Source organism: Lingula anatina, chromosome 1, assembly GCF_051362555.1.
Source record: "Lingula anatina isolate TDL-2025a chromosome 1, LinAna3.0, whole genome shotgun sequence".
In the NCBI taxonomy this organism is placed as follows: Eukaryota; Metazoa; Brachiopoda; class Lingulata; order Lingulida; family Lingulidae; genus Lingula; species Lingula anatina.
Window position 1 is genome coordinate 10,546,825 of NC_141767.1, and position 15,367 is coordinate 10,562,191.

Below are 15,367 nucleotides of genomic sequence, written 5' to 3' on the forward strand. Positions count from 1 at the left end.
GGGCAAGATGTCCCTTACATCGTAAAAATACAATAATTTCAATTATGATCCAACAGGATTAGTGACTTAATATATCAACAAAAGGGATTAATTGCAGAATCCATACCTTCTAGAGAATGTGACATGCTATTACTACCTGTTGGGTCCTCTTCCTGAGCTCTCTCAGCAGCAGTTAAAGCCATTCCCAGACTTGAAGTATTATCATACACTCGGAACTGAACTTCTTGCAGCTGCTTGCTGTACCACTTAGGTTTGTCTCCAATAAGAGACGGGTCAAACACCCCCGTCTGAACCCTCAGGAAAACCATGTTTGTGGGATTTAAGTAAAACTCAGCAAAGTACTCAACAGCCTGAAGAGATAAATGGAGGGTCAGTCAGTTCATCTTATTATCTGTTTGTCCAGAGTTTTAAACTTATTTCAGCATTCAATTAAACTCAAATATTTATGATTACAGCTCACTGTTCACTAAAAGCTTTTTAAGAAAACTATTTTTATGATTAAGTCTTGTGAGATTCAGAAAATAACAATATATATATAAAAATTTTGTCTGTTAATTTGTTTACCTGAGTTCTTGCCAGCCTGATAGCAAATGTTGTCCGTGTGGGTCTGGACTTAACAAAGCTGGATATCTGAAAGGCCACTACAGGCCGTGGATACAGACGTAATGTTCGCGTGTGCTCACTGAAGTTACCCAGGAGGTTGGGAGAGTTGAAGAATCTAACCTGTAGGTATAAAAATAAAAATAATAATAATAATAAAATTAAAAAAAACTGACTGTAATACAAAATAGCGACATTCATTTTATTCAATCGCTAAAACTTCCATGAGGTCAATCAACCTAGTAACTTTGAAATACTTGATTTTTGTAAGGTTTGACACAAAATCTACTGGTAAATAGCCTTGGACTGGTGTCTAGCATCACAGACTATATACATCAGTAACAAAGGTGAAAGGAAGAATTTGAAATACCATAATTCAACACTACCACCAGCATAGACTTTCACCTTATGACATTGCAGGCAAAAGTATAAAAACATTTACTTGCAGTTACATCATACTTTATTCAATAAGCTAACGAGCTTAACAAGATTACCATGGAAACACATGATTTATAATACATCAGTGTACATGTAACCATCCAGCATAAGTATAAAGGCTAGATTGTCTTCAATGTCACCGTTTTATTTAAACATGACATACAGAAGAAACTTAACAAATAAATCCCTGTAGCATATAACATTTATCAAAGTGAATATTTTGAGATAATGAAAAATTAAATTTAATTCTGGATCTTACATTGAAATAGAGATTACAATGTTTCAACCTTATTGCAAGGTCTTCATCAGGTGAAATGATTTTGAATTATCACCAGTGCCATTCACAGAACATTACCATGTCACTGGTGACAGTTCAAAATCAGTTCACCTTCAGAAGACCTTGCAATAAGGTCAAAATGGCATGATCTCTGTTTCAACTTAAGATCCCGTATTAGACTTAATTTTCTCATTATCTCAACATAACATTTACATAGTAAAACTAATAAAAATGTCAGACATTATAAAAACTACGAAGGTTCTACGTAGTTATGGGCCTTCTGAAATCTAGCTGGATTATTATACCCTAATGACTCCTGCGTGGTTGCTCTGCTCTGGACTTGAATTTGAATATGATGCTAATAAAAAATTGTAAACCTCTTGCTCTCCATGACATTGCTGATGACGATAAATCTACTGAAAATTTATCAAATTAGATTTCCCCACCAACCCCACCAAGTGTTAATGATTTCTCACTTTTGTTGAAACACAGCACTTGGTTTTATCTAATTTAGCCATCACAGTATGTCCCACAGGAATATTAGGATATGGATTTAAAGATAATTAGTGCAGTTCACTAGAACTGTTTGCCAGAAAATCACCTTTTCAAATCCTCAGAGCTTAACTGACCATCATTATAACTCACAGCATCATGCAATAATGCTATACCAGTTAAAAAATAAAATCATCATAAAATCTATAAATTTAGTATATGAAATATTGCTCTACATACCATAGCCACACGTGTGGCAATGTCTACAGAGTCCACATCATTGCCATAGATGAAAGGGTTAAAACCTGTGTTGGAGGAGTTGAAACTTTCCCGCCTTGGCCATAATTCTGGATTCTGAGCCAGGGTCTCAAGGTTCTTAATGGGTTGAGGAGTCATACTCATGCTAGCTAAAGCCTGTAAACAATCATTTCTTGCCTTCAAAATTCGCATTATGGAGTACGCATGATTGCATGCTTTTAAACATTACTGCTATTTTTTGTGCAATTATTCTTTATTGTCCCCATATATTTATCTTGATGCTTTAACTGTTGCGCTAAACAATATTCAAAGAGAAATTTAACAGAGCATACAATTCAAATATACACATGAAAAGACATATGTCATTTTCATTTATCTCCCACCAACACAACTACATCAACATGGTCTTTAAATTCATTCTCTCTCTCTTCAAGAAAATGTTCATAGTTATGAATCTCCCCCCCCCCCCCCCCTCTGAACTTACCTGTTTCAGGTGATTCTTCAGCAGTGACCCCTCTGGCTCTGGAAATGGTGGCAGATCATCACAGCCTGAAGGCACCTTCACCTGGAAACACACAGAGCTACATGATACACCAGGAGAATACAACTGTAAAATGAAGGCTCCTCTACATATCTATTCAGCAGTATTATAACTGGGTGAGAAAATCACTTCACTTTTTGTATTGTTGTTTGTTATAACTTATGACTAATGTTTTTTTCTGTACCACTAATAACAACATTCTATGGCTTGTAATCAATGTAAACAATTCTAAGTCATGCAAGGCAATGATATATGTTAAATCAATATAAATGTGAAGTACATCTGCTGCATAATTTATTTTCTGACCCATGTTTTTTTTTTTTTTTTTTTTTTGTGACAGTAAGCATATCAATATTTCAGGATTTCCTCTACTTTTATTTTAAAGAAACCAGTGCATGGTGATAGGAAATTGGACTTGAGGTGGGACGGCGCTAATCAGTTTTATTGCACATCAATAGACACCACAAACTACTGGTTTCTAACTGTTAGGCATCCTTATCAGTTGTTACATGTTCTCTTACCTTATTAGAGTCCAAGTCCACCAACCACACATCATCGGGTAATTGGAAATCCCTTTTATATAATAGGAAGCTGGCAGGCACACCAATTATGTAGGGAGTGGGTGCCAATAGCAACTGAAACAATAAAAAAGAGTAAGAGAGAGGATCAGTATCAAATCAATGATTCTTTACATTTAAAACAAATTTGCAAAAAAAACAATTCCAAATCTTGAGCTACATTGTTTCAATTCTTTTTTTATATTGGTACTAACAGTAAATCAATAGTACTAAAACCGTTGCCGATTTGGGAATAAATATATAATATCAATTGTAAAAGATTCCCAAAAGAGAGGAGAAGTGAAATGGGGATATTTTCTGTATTATTACAGTAATCACAATTTCAATGTCTCATTTTCAACATACTGCTCATATGAACATCATTCCTGACATAAACCCAACTCAATTTTTGAATCTTTTAAATGCTCACTTTGTGGCATTTAATAATGAAACATTGATTTTTTTTTCTTTTTGGGGTGGGGTGGGGGGGGGGCAAATGATTAATTACAATTGGTCCAATTCAGTAAGGAATTTTCTTATCTCAGCTCCAAGAAACCAGGAAAATCCATTCTTTTATCGACTTGAATTCAATTCTTATCAAAGTTGAGACTTCCTCTAAAGTTAATTTAGCGAACACTTGAAAATCTTATCACTGCAAAGATAACCAGATATTGGATTTTTAAGTGTACGGTTTCTGGGAGCTACAACTGCGATAATCTTGTGCAAGCACTCAAGTCCAGAGGTTTTCACAGATATGATATTGATTGCCAATAAAAGAGGAACATAATCCCAATGAAAAGCATTTTCTGCTGCTTTATTAAGAAGCAAGCTTATTAATTCAAAATTAATAAATTGGACACAAAACAATTCCCAATGAAAAGTGTGTACATCCTGTGAAATACAGATTGTCAAGTATTAAAAATTGTGAGGTCTACATCTTATCACTTAGCACAGAGCATAATCAATGCCAACATCTAGCCTTAGGAAGACATTATGTCTAATGGAAAAGATAAAATGAGAAGAAATTCACTTAAAATGGGTTAATACTCTTCATAATGTCCTAAACAGCAGCAAATGAAACAAAGTACATACTATGCAGGTGGAGCAAACATTGGGCCGTCTGCTGCTTTTAATTTAATCACAGACCAAAAAAATTTAACACCCTGTGTTGTGAGAAACTAGTAAACTGAATGAAACCTATGCCTTTGAAGCACTCCTCTCAATGACAGGACATCAATATTTGATAGAAAGGTCACTGCATTTTTATTACTCTGATACCATATTATTCCCCTACCACCAAATGCATCATAGAAATGTAACACATGGTTCAATCTCAGAGCAAGAATAAGAATACAGCACAAATATAAATCATTCACTGTTATATCTTGGTCGTACTTTCAGAATATTCTACATAGATAATGATAAAAATCAATACTGCTTGGACAGAAGATAAAGTAATGGTGCCGTTGTTGACCTTGGGTGACATGAAATCCTGTTTATGTGAAAAAGATAAAGCACTTTTAGTTGAGATAAACAGGCAGCAGGGGCAGAGTTTTAACATTTGGTGTGGTTAAAGTATACATATCGTATTTTATGGACTTGAGTTTCCTTTCAGGATGTGGGGGTTGGTTAGATAAATTGACCTTTTACTAGTAACTGCATAACTGCTCTGCAAACCCCATACATATAGACAGTAGTGGTATCATAGGGAATGTTATAGTTTGTTGAAATAAAGAACAAACTATAATCAAATGTTGCATAAGATAAATCCATACTGTTTCAAATTACCATTATTTACATGATTATAGAATTGTCAATATTGCTGGGGGTAGGGGGGGTGGCATTCAACTACTTTTTTCCCCCCTGCCAAACTTTTCTTAGCAGCAGATTCATCAAACAGATGCAGGTTGCAGCTGGTTTTTCCACCACAAGATATGAAAAGCCAAAAATAAAATTATTAATAAAAGTCTCAAAATACCTGTTCTGCAGACCCCATACATGTAGGTAGTAGTGGTATCACAGGGAACATGTACTCCAGGGGGTATAACATAGACACAAAGGCTATCACACTCATAGTAAGGGCGTTGTAGTCACGAGATTGTAAAATTATCTGAAATCATGAAAAAAAAACATGTATTTGTAGTCATGAAAAAGAACGTGATCCTAAACAGTTGCTTGGTCTCCAACTCAAAGTAATAAACTTTAAAACTTCAAAAGATTATACATAATCTTTCTTTTACCATGTTTATTACCAAACAAACCATTCAAACCATGTTGAGGCTAGAAAAAATTTCTTTACAAACATTATTTACATGAAAAAAGGGTTTTGTGCAAATAATTTCAGCTTAGTTTATGACTTATCCTAATAAGCAGCACCCAACCCAAAGGTCTCTTTTATAATACCATTCTTCCTTGATTTGCATGATAATAAATTTAACTCATAATAAAGAAGGACTCATAACTCATAAGAATTAGCATTAAACAGCTTGTCCTATTTTTCAGTTGGTATGGTGTTCAGCATATAGCGGTAAATTAACTTATGCATTCCTCATATTGGACTTGTTCTGAATATCAATTACTTATAAACAACTGTGTGTGCATGTGTGCAATTCATAATATATCTGGAACATAACTTGGAATGGAAGTAGTGAAGCTGGGGCCGGTTTCACAAAGCAGTAGTTAGTTAGCGATCGGTAGTTAGCCTCTCGCTAGTTATAGTGCCGTTTCACGAAGCAGTCGCTAGTTCTCTCGCTCTTTATTGTGTCGTTGTTACCATGGATATTTAGCGACTGGTCAGACCAGTCGCTAACTCTAGAGTTTCATCGTACGCATGCGTAATGAGTGAAATAAAAAGGTTGCTTAGTTACCGTTGTCTGTCGTTTGTCTTTGTATCCAATATGGCGACGACCTTTTTTTGCTATCCGTACCCCCAGACGGCAACGTAGACTACGACGTTTTCATGAAAGGCAGAATCTATTAGAATATACACGCGATGATGCAATTTACGAGAGGTTGCGCCTAGCTGTGACAAAAAGAGCGGCTAAAAGGTGGTGGAGATCCTTTACGACGACCTCAAAGCAGACGTTCTTATGCATTTCCAGCCACCACAAATTGGAGAGTTAGTGCTTTCGTGACATTTTTACGCAAGAGTTCCACTTCCGGCAGACGGTTTCGAGACTACGGTGAGTAACGAGAGAACTAACGACCGAACTTTACGACTGAACTTAGCGATGAGTTAACGACTGCTTCGTGAAACACCCTTCGAAAATCGCTAAGTTTGCTCGTTAGCGAGGTAGTTCAGTAGTTAGTTGTTCTAACTAACTACTGCTTTGTGAAACCGGCCCCTGATCACCCTGTGCAAAATAAATAATAAGAACTAATTAAAAAAAATTACAAAAAAAAACACATCAATTGACGGCGTATTTCTAAGCTTTTTCTGATATGGAACAAAACACTTGTTTATGTAAAACTTCAATGGTTTTGGCCTAGTCATATTGGACTTGCAATTTTGTATGTTGCTGTATGTTGTATCTACGTATAATTCATAATAGTTCAACATGATTAACACCATTCGGATGACCAAAAAAATGACTGGCTACTGGTCAGTTGTTTATGTTCAAGATTTTAAAAATCAATTCCAACCACCTTAGATCTTCCATTTTCATCCTTGTGGCATTGGTTTAAGTCTTAGTGGAAGTAAATATATTCAAGCTTGTTCATAAGAGCTGGAGAGACAGCCACAGGCAATATTTGATTCAGTTGCAATATGATGCAATCTCAAATACAGTATCTTTCTCACTAGATATCAATATGCAGTTTGATCTGAAAGCTGTAATGCTTTTTTTTCCTTTTTTAAAAAGGAAATCATCTACCTAAAAGCTAAAAGCAGGGGTGGAAAGCTTAAAATCTTTTTCAATACACGTTTACAATACATGTGTAAAAATTCTGAAAAAAATTCCTGTCTGTCACAATGATCTTATCTGTACCTTATTTTCCAAAATAATACAAGCCAGCACTTTGAGGCAAGTCTCTACCCCCAGTAACTCCAGTGGTAAGTGGAGTGGGAAGTCCACCAGGGAAAAGCGGGTGTGATCAGGCAGTGCAAACACCATAGGGGCTGACATTTCTGGGGGAAGAATATCAACCTGGAATGATACAAAACACAACAAGGGATTACTCAACTTGTTTTTATGTTGTACCACTATTGCTGACATATAAGGAGGTCACCTAGAGTTGAAATAAATATAAATACCCTTGGTGTGATTACTTCATGTAAAATGTCTTGTTAAATCACTTTTAAGCACTCAAATCATTAGACTTTCATTTCCTTTTGTTTCACATTATCTCTTAATTTCCTTTTTTAAAAGCCAGTAATTATCTGTAGGATGCCAGGGATATCAACTCATGTGAATATGAGGTCAGTTTGATTACATTATTCATGACAATTCTATGAAGAACAGAATGAAAGAGCTTTATCACATAATGAATGTCAATGGCATAGAGCAATTTGTTGGCTTAAGGTGATCAATAAAATACTTTCCATCACACAGCAGACTTCCTGCAATGGAAATTACCATCTAAAATATGCCATTTTTACAGCACGGCAAGAGCTGGTTTCTCAGTATTGATTATGTGGGCTAGCTGCCCCATGATACCGTTTTTGTAGTGCAAAAGGCACCTTGGAATGACACATAATACATCAAATTCGTGGTATTGTCTAGATCATGTGCATCCCACGCAATGTTGGTATGCCTCATTTGAAAGAAATAAAAAGAGTAAAAGCATGTTTAAACAGACACATGACATTTCAACATGCAGTTCTTGTTTATTCATTATGTTTATTTGTTTGTTTATTTATCTCACCTCCACTCTTGTTCTTCCAGGAACTGGCACAGGTGCACTTAGTAGTCTCAAAATCCAAGTTTCTAGTTCACGAATATCATGCAACAGCATATTGGACAAATCATCTGATGCAGCACCTGTCAGCACACTCCATATGCTATCTCTGGTGAAAGGAAAAAAATTACATAATAAATAAATATTAGAAAATATTAAGCGCTACTTCTTTAATTTATGCTATTTAGAACTATGTGGTAGCATTTGGTCTGGTTTCATGGCAAAAAATTTGGCTTTAAATTATATGCATCTTTAAACAGGGTTAACATTAAATAAACTAATTAGTGAATTGTCATAACCTTGCCCATAAATTTTGTGCAAATTCACAAAAAAAAAAAAAGCACATTAAATACAGTTACCATAGTAATTCCCCTGCTTCACTTAGGTTGACATTGATAAAAACATTACGTTCAGAAGTGAATATATGTATTTATAGATATTGTAGAGTAACAGACGGTGCCAAATAAAAGTTCTTATATGAACATATGCTATAAGCAAGTTCAAATGAGCCTTATCAAACTATTAACTCATTAAAATATACAGAGGTTACAGAACATTCAATGGTGACCACATAGAGCACAGTGTAGTCAACTTTGGGCCACTGGTCACATAGGAAAATGGACTGGTAAGCAAATAAAGAGATTATCAACATGAAAGAAAGTCCCTGTGTATCCAGGGAATGTTGGTATGCCACAGTATTCAATCTATCGTAGTTCTTCATACACAAATGCACACACTACTATTTCAAACATGTTTCCTCTTATTAGTCTTATAACTTGAGAAAGGTTTTTATTTTTTAAAATCTTAACATTTTTGGTCCCATTGTGGATCTAGTTAAGCATTTTATTTTCTTGTCATTAAATTTTCACAACTGCTTACTTAGATTACTGTTAGTTAATAATTCATAATCATATACATATTTAAATTGTTTTAAGCACATTCACTTGGTATATTAACCAATTTAAACTGAAACATATTATTTTCTTTATTACCTATGACCAAAGTATATTGCTTCCAGCAACTGGCAAATTCTCCATATGAAATACTAACATATGTTGAAAAATGACAGTATTAAAAATTCCAATTGGCCATAAAATATGCACCAAGGAAAACAAGATAACCAAGAAGAGTGCAAAACATATTTCTAAGAAATTACAGAAAATCTGGATGTGTGGCTGCAGTTAAGATTGTTTAAATCAAACCATAAATTTGCCAAAACCTTAACTTACAAAGTAATTACAAAAGATAGGTTTACATGCTCTGTTCATGATTCTTCACCTGTTACAGGAATTCACAAAAACTAGCACTGGGTTACAGCTCAGTTAATAACACTGTAATTTTCTGTTGTGAAAGCAAGCTTAGGAAATTCTGAGAAAATCCATATCATCCTCATTGCTATTTTATTTGGTCAACTAGACAAATCACCTTCCCCAGAAAGTGTATTACAAATCTCAAGAAAACATGCAAAGTCCAATAATAACATTGTCTTTGGAAATCCCATTCTGCATTTATCATACTGTGAATGTCAATAGTTCTATATTGGATAACCTCAGAGGACTGTTATTTTAGAAATGGCTGCACCATTGGCTTGTCAAACTCCAGACAATGTGGGTGCCTGAGACACTGAAATGGCTGAACCAGGATTGGATTTCTTCTGAATCAATACCGTCATTTCTCTCTCTAGGCTCAAATGTGGTTTTTCATTGCCTTCAGCTCATAAGATAGTATAATCAATAGCACCAGTAATCCACAGTAATACAACAATTAAGCAAGAAAAAAGGCGGGTGAAGAGATTGTTTTAAATGACTGCACGAGGTTAGTTTATCATAATTACAAAAATATTGGCAAAAAAATCTATTCAATCTTCGCAAATTAAAGCTCAAACTGAATATATATCAAGACTTTATAAAATATAATGAGTCTGGAAAAGAAACCTGTACAATCAACCTGTTAAATTGTTGCCATAACAAAAAATGCTGGCAAATACATGCCTTGTGGAATCATGCTAGCTTTTCTTGTAGTCCATCAAATTTTAAATAAATACTTTATCAAAACAAATTTGTATCTATTAAGTGACAAGTTTAAAATAAAAATGGCTATTGGCATAAATGCAATTTTTTTTATTCATGGTCCAAAAATTAAGACAACTGTAGCTAAGCTATTCCTATCATCGAGCATTTAAACTGGGAGAGACTGACAACCATCCTACATTTAAACCTGTGGCACTTAATCAGAAAGTCAATGAAGCTTTTGTGCAATGATGAGAGTTCTCTCTACATCTATTCACAGGATTACGCACACAACATTCTAACAACAGCGACAAAACAACTAATCATTCTGTTTGTTATCTGGCAGCTGAGTCAACACGGGTACCTTATTCCTAGCAATATGTCACAGTATATAACATTTCATTTCAGCATAAGTTTGAGAAGGGACAAAATGTGACCATTGGGGTTTTGATTTTGTGAGATTTGGAAGAGAGTGGGGTCAGAAATAATGGCAGGCTTCCAGTAGTGCTTGTGGTGCATCTATCCTTAAAAGCTGACAATTTATCTATGGTTATTTTTCTGATGTTTTCTCCTAAGTTTTGCAGAATTTCAGTCTTTAGTACAAAAGTTCTTATTTACCTTATTTTGTAATGCATTTGTAGTGTATTGTTTTTTAAATACAATATTTCCTGCACACAGTTTCACCAACTGCAACAAGTTTAAGCAATCTTGTTGAAGCACTAATCTGGCCTATGAAACATGCATTCTGAGTGTTAAATAAAATACCATTAAATATCTGATGAATACCACAAAATACCTGATGAATTATATACAGAAATATGCAGAAAACTGTCTAATTCAATACGTTTTTTTTTCTTCTCTCATTATTATCTTTTTTTACTTGTTCATTTATTTGTCTACTTTATTATTTTTTAATATATATTTCTGTCAGCATGTTGAATAAATGAAGATTTTTTTAAATAAGACTGCTTTTATGGCTTTACATAGGTATCATATCTATAAGCATCACCTATTGTACATTACTGTTTAGTGAATCAGAAAAGATATACACTGCAAACCTAAGGTGAATGGTACCATATACCAGCATGCAAATTTCAACTGGTTCAAAGATCAATACAACCCTGAAATACAATATTTTTACCAAACCCTGGTTCTAGGCAAGATATCTTGAAAAAACTGGGTTGTGGTAACTTTTAATGGCAAAGGTACACTGTCTCTGGCTGGAAAACTGAATGGAATTTTGAGGGCCAATCTTAACAAAACAAGCTGACATGCTCCGTGAATCTATATTTGCAAAAGTGGTGATATGCAATATGTGGGTCAATGAATATGAAAGGCTTACCATACAAGTATTTGCACTGCAACACTGATGTATTTTTTATATGCTTCTGCTTGTAACACAGACAAATATCATCACTTAAAACTGTTAGCATGTTTTCTCCGTTCTTATGTTGTGTACATACTTAAATATGTTTAAAGCCTATAAACAATAAATACTGGTTTTGTTGTGAAAAAAAAACTGAAAGATTTTAATTTCTGTTAGGAAGCTAAAAAGATCACCCAAGAGAAAAATTGGGGTGTTAAGATCTAAGGTTTGCTGCTGCATAAAAAAAAATTGATTTTGAAAGTGTAAAATGTGAAAGACAATGAGAAAAAAAGGCAGGCACATTATATTTTGAAAAAATGCAAATGACATGGACTGAGGATTGCTTACTATACACGTAACTGTACAGTATTTAGGTTTAAGCACTATAAAATGGCCTACTTAGATTTAACAAATAGCAAAGTAGATGTTTTGGACAGTTAAAAGCATCAAATAAACAGAAATACAGAATGTAATAAAGATTTGAGTCCTTAATAGAGAGAATGACTTGCTGTCTTGATACCTTGATATCTCTGAGGTGCTATTAGACAAGCTAGAGGTCATGACTTGCAGGTGATTTGATAATATCTTAATTATCTTTGAAACCCCCATTTATCTTATTCACCTGACTATTTCATGCCACTTATTATGTTGTCCCACAAAGCCATCTTGAAATGTGAGAGAATAAGTAAAAATGTGTTGCAGGAGTTACGTAGATAAGATACAATACACACACACCCATTTCACAAAAGAACTTCAGACCATAAGTGTGCCCCTCTTTTAGACCCAACTTTTAGCTTACTCTGACCCATGTCCACTGTGACCCATGGTTTATATCAAAAAAGTGATGGCCACTGGTTTTGACAAATGGTCACTGGATTTTTATGAACTACTGCATGTTTATTTCTGAAGTAGACCAAAATTTTGGTCTTCAAGTTACAACCAATTTCTGTTTTTAATTTATTTCTGAAACCTGGCCCCAAGAGAGAAATGACAGCACATTTTGACATCACTCACCTTGGACTGCCCTTCACTGAACCTCCCAATCTCTTCATAGAGCACCTCTCATTGCACCCATCAATCAAGCGTCGCAACACTGTTAAACATTCCCGAAACTTGGAGAAAAATGGATGATGGCTGACCAGACACAAAGATGTCAATGTGTGGTTTCTCACTTTGTTAGACAATCGACGACGTGCACGAGGTTTTTCTCCCCCAGGAACATTGGCACTTCTATCACTGTTGGAAGATTCAGACGATTTCACAGATTCTGTTCTTTCTGAACGTTTGCTTAAAGATTCAGATTTACTCCTTCTGATGAAGGGTCTGTAGAAGTTGACACATATCCCATACCGTGTTTTGCCACTGTCTTTTTCAGTCAATGTGAAAACAAACGAGGTGGATTCTCTCAGGCTCATGCGTTTGGGCCCCACACTTATACATCCCTCTGGCTGACAGAAGAAGACAATGTCAGGGGCAAGGGCAAAATCTGGGTGATCTACATCTGGATAACGCCGTAACAGTTCAGGAGTTGATGCCACCGAGTTGTTACGACTAGGATGGCGTGATCCTACGATAATCAAATAATCCACCAAACGTGGACAAAAATCCTTTTTGCATGCATCACCCATAGTTATTGGGCTTACTGTGTTTCCACCGTTGCTGATGCTGGCTTTGGTAACATGGTTTACAATACTGGTTGAATTGGGAGCACTCAAATGTTCTACATCATAAGTCTAGCGGTCGACTTCCCTTTATCGTCTCATCTTATTATGCCTGAAACCCTGAAAAAATAAATGCAATTCACTAATATTAATATGATGTTTCAAATGAAAAACTATATTATATACATGAACAGCTAAATGAACAAGCTTAACTTGAACAGTATTTCAGGAAGTAATTATTCCTCTATGATGTCATCTAATGTGCAACATTATTCATGGAGACAGCACGAGACCATTCTGTTTCTTCATTATAAGTAATCCTGTTCCCTTTTTTAGGGGGGTTGAATAATTTCAGCAAATTTCCTGGAAATAATAATTGAATTCACTAAAATAATTTCCCTTGCCTAGGGAATTAATCAAACCATGATTATATATTTACATGTTTGAAAATATGGGTCATTTTTTATCAACAATTTTACCACCAAAAGTGCTATTTTTCACACAAGTAAATTTCTATCAAATGCTAAAGATAATTTGTCAATAGAAATAAAAATAATTCTAGATTTTAAATTCTAGATGTTTAAACTCATGGCTTTCATTTGGCCAAATTATGCTAGAGCAAGCTCTAATTTTATACATTTTATGCCTTTTGCAGTTTTTTTATATATTCCTTGTTTGTTAAAAATGAACATCATCACGTCTTATCTTTAAAGCTGCTTGAACCACAGGACTTCCCTTTGGAAAATCATTTTCATCAGGCATAGCCTGCTTTAATAATGACAGTGATTATGTCCCTTAATCAGTTTCAGATGCTGCCATAAATAATAATATTCAGCCACATACCGAGGCAGAATTAATTCTGTCACCAGTACCAACATATTCCCTGTTATCAGGCTGTACAGAATAAATGTCACAGTCCACATCTGTCATCTATATGGCACATTCATATGGTATTAAACATCAATTTTGGTTTACATTATAAAGTACAATTACAGTGCATTCTCTTAAGAAGCAAAAGAGTAAAATATTCCTTTATCAGTAATAAAACAAATTTACATGAATTACATATTTTAAGTAGTGAGTGTTTAGGATTTTGCAGTACTTATTTATTATGTAAGATATCTAAAAACACCAGCGATTGCTTTAAGCATACTTGATTGAGACTGTAATGAACACTTTATGTACTGCTGTCCACAATACAATAAGGAATGCTCAACATTATAACATAATAATACCTTACTGTCATGTATTTATCACTGATGTACAGAAAAGAATCTATTGGGGAAAAATTTTGTAAACAACTAAGTTTAAAGGAGACCAACCATCTTAAGCACTAGCATATTATACTATATGTTTTGAAATGAGATGTGGACAGTAGACAGTATATGATTTATCGCAAACAGATACATTCATGCATGCACCTAATATCTGCTATAGTGGTGTACTCTTTTACAATGATAAAGCTTCCTATGTTAAGTCTAGGTCCCAACCTAACATACGGGCTGTTACGTGTGGTCTACGGCCAAAAAATGGGGAAAACGTGGGAGTTTGTGCGTGCGGAGCATGTCCATCGTGTAACTTTTGGAGGATGCAAACAGCACGTGGAAACTTCTCACCAATTACTTGATTCCTTCCCTGTGATCTAGCTACGTCCCAGCCGGACGCAAGGAACCTAAAAACCGTGCGTCCAAAATGTAGTTGGGACCTAGGCTTTATATGGTGCTGTATATATAATTTCTTTTCAACAGCAAAAAGAACAATTGTAACCAAGATTAAAATATTCTTGTACCATAACCTGTGGATAATTGTGCCTGAATATCTGTCACCAGTTTGACCTCAACATCCAGTTGTTCAAAGGGACAGCAAAAAGTTCTAGGAAAATTATAAGTTTACAAGACTTCTTCTTCCACTCCTATTCATTTTTTCTGTACATTTATTCACTTATTTACTAATAAATTCATTTTGCTCGGCATACTGTAATTCTCTCTTTATTGAATTAAATTCAATTGCCTTAAGTCAAATAGAGTAATATTATACAGTACGTAGATTGTATATGTAAGGTGGGAAGAGAGAGCATACAGTGCTATAATGTTATATATTTGTCAATGTATTTGTAACTCTTGTGCATAATTTTGATATGCTTTTGTGAAGATATTTCTCAGTAGTGTGTGGACAACTCTGACCTCTTACTCCGTCTGCAGAACATTTTCAAGCTACACTGAATTCTCTTATTGTGACACGCCTCTTAATCGTCTCTTTCCATTTCCTGAAT

At 34.8% G+C, this 15,367-nt stretch overlaps 1 protein-coding gene across 5 annotated transcripts in view; it reads right to left on the reverse strand.

Moving 5' to 3' along the window:
* Nucleotides 1-15,367, reverse strand: part of LOC106159160 (MAP kinase-activating death domain protein) — a 43,390-nt gene that overhangs the window by 26,904 nt on the left and 1,119 nt on the right. For all 5 annotated transcript variants that reach the window (XM_087014226.1, XM_087014216.1, XM_087014221.1 and 2 more), the window contains exons 2-10: nt 12,449-13,215; nt 8,027-8,168; nt 7,150-7,308; nt 5,142-5,273; nt 3,128-3,241; nt 2,550-2,630; nt 2,048-2,221; nt 565-723; nt 137-350 (exon numbers count right to left, since the gene is read on the reverse strand). In XM_087014226.1, coding sequence (XP_086870352.1) covers nt 137-350; nt 565-723; nt 2,048-2,221; nt 2,550-2,630; nt 3,128-3,241; nt 5,142-5,273; nt 7,150-7,308; nt 8,027-8,168; nt 12,449-13,062 — 1,789 coding nt within the window. In that variant the 5' untranslated portion in view covers nt 13,063-13,215. The remainder of the gene's footprint in view (nt 1-136; nt 351-564; nt 724-2,047; nt 2,222-2,549; nt 2,631-3,127; nt 3,242-5,141; nt 5,274-7,149; nt 7,309-8,026; nt 8,169-12,448; nt 13,216-15,367) is intronic.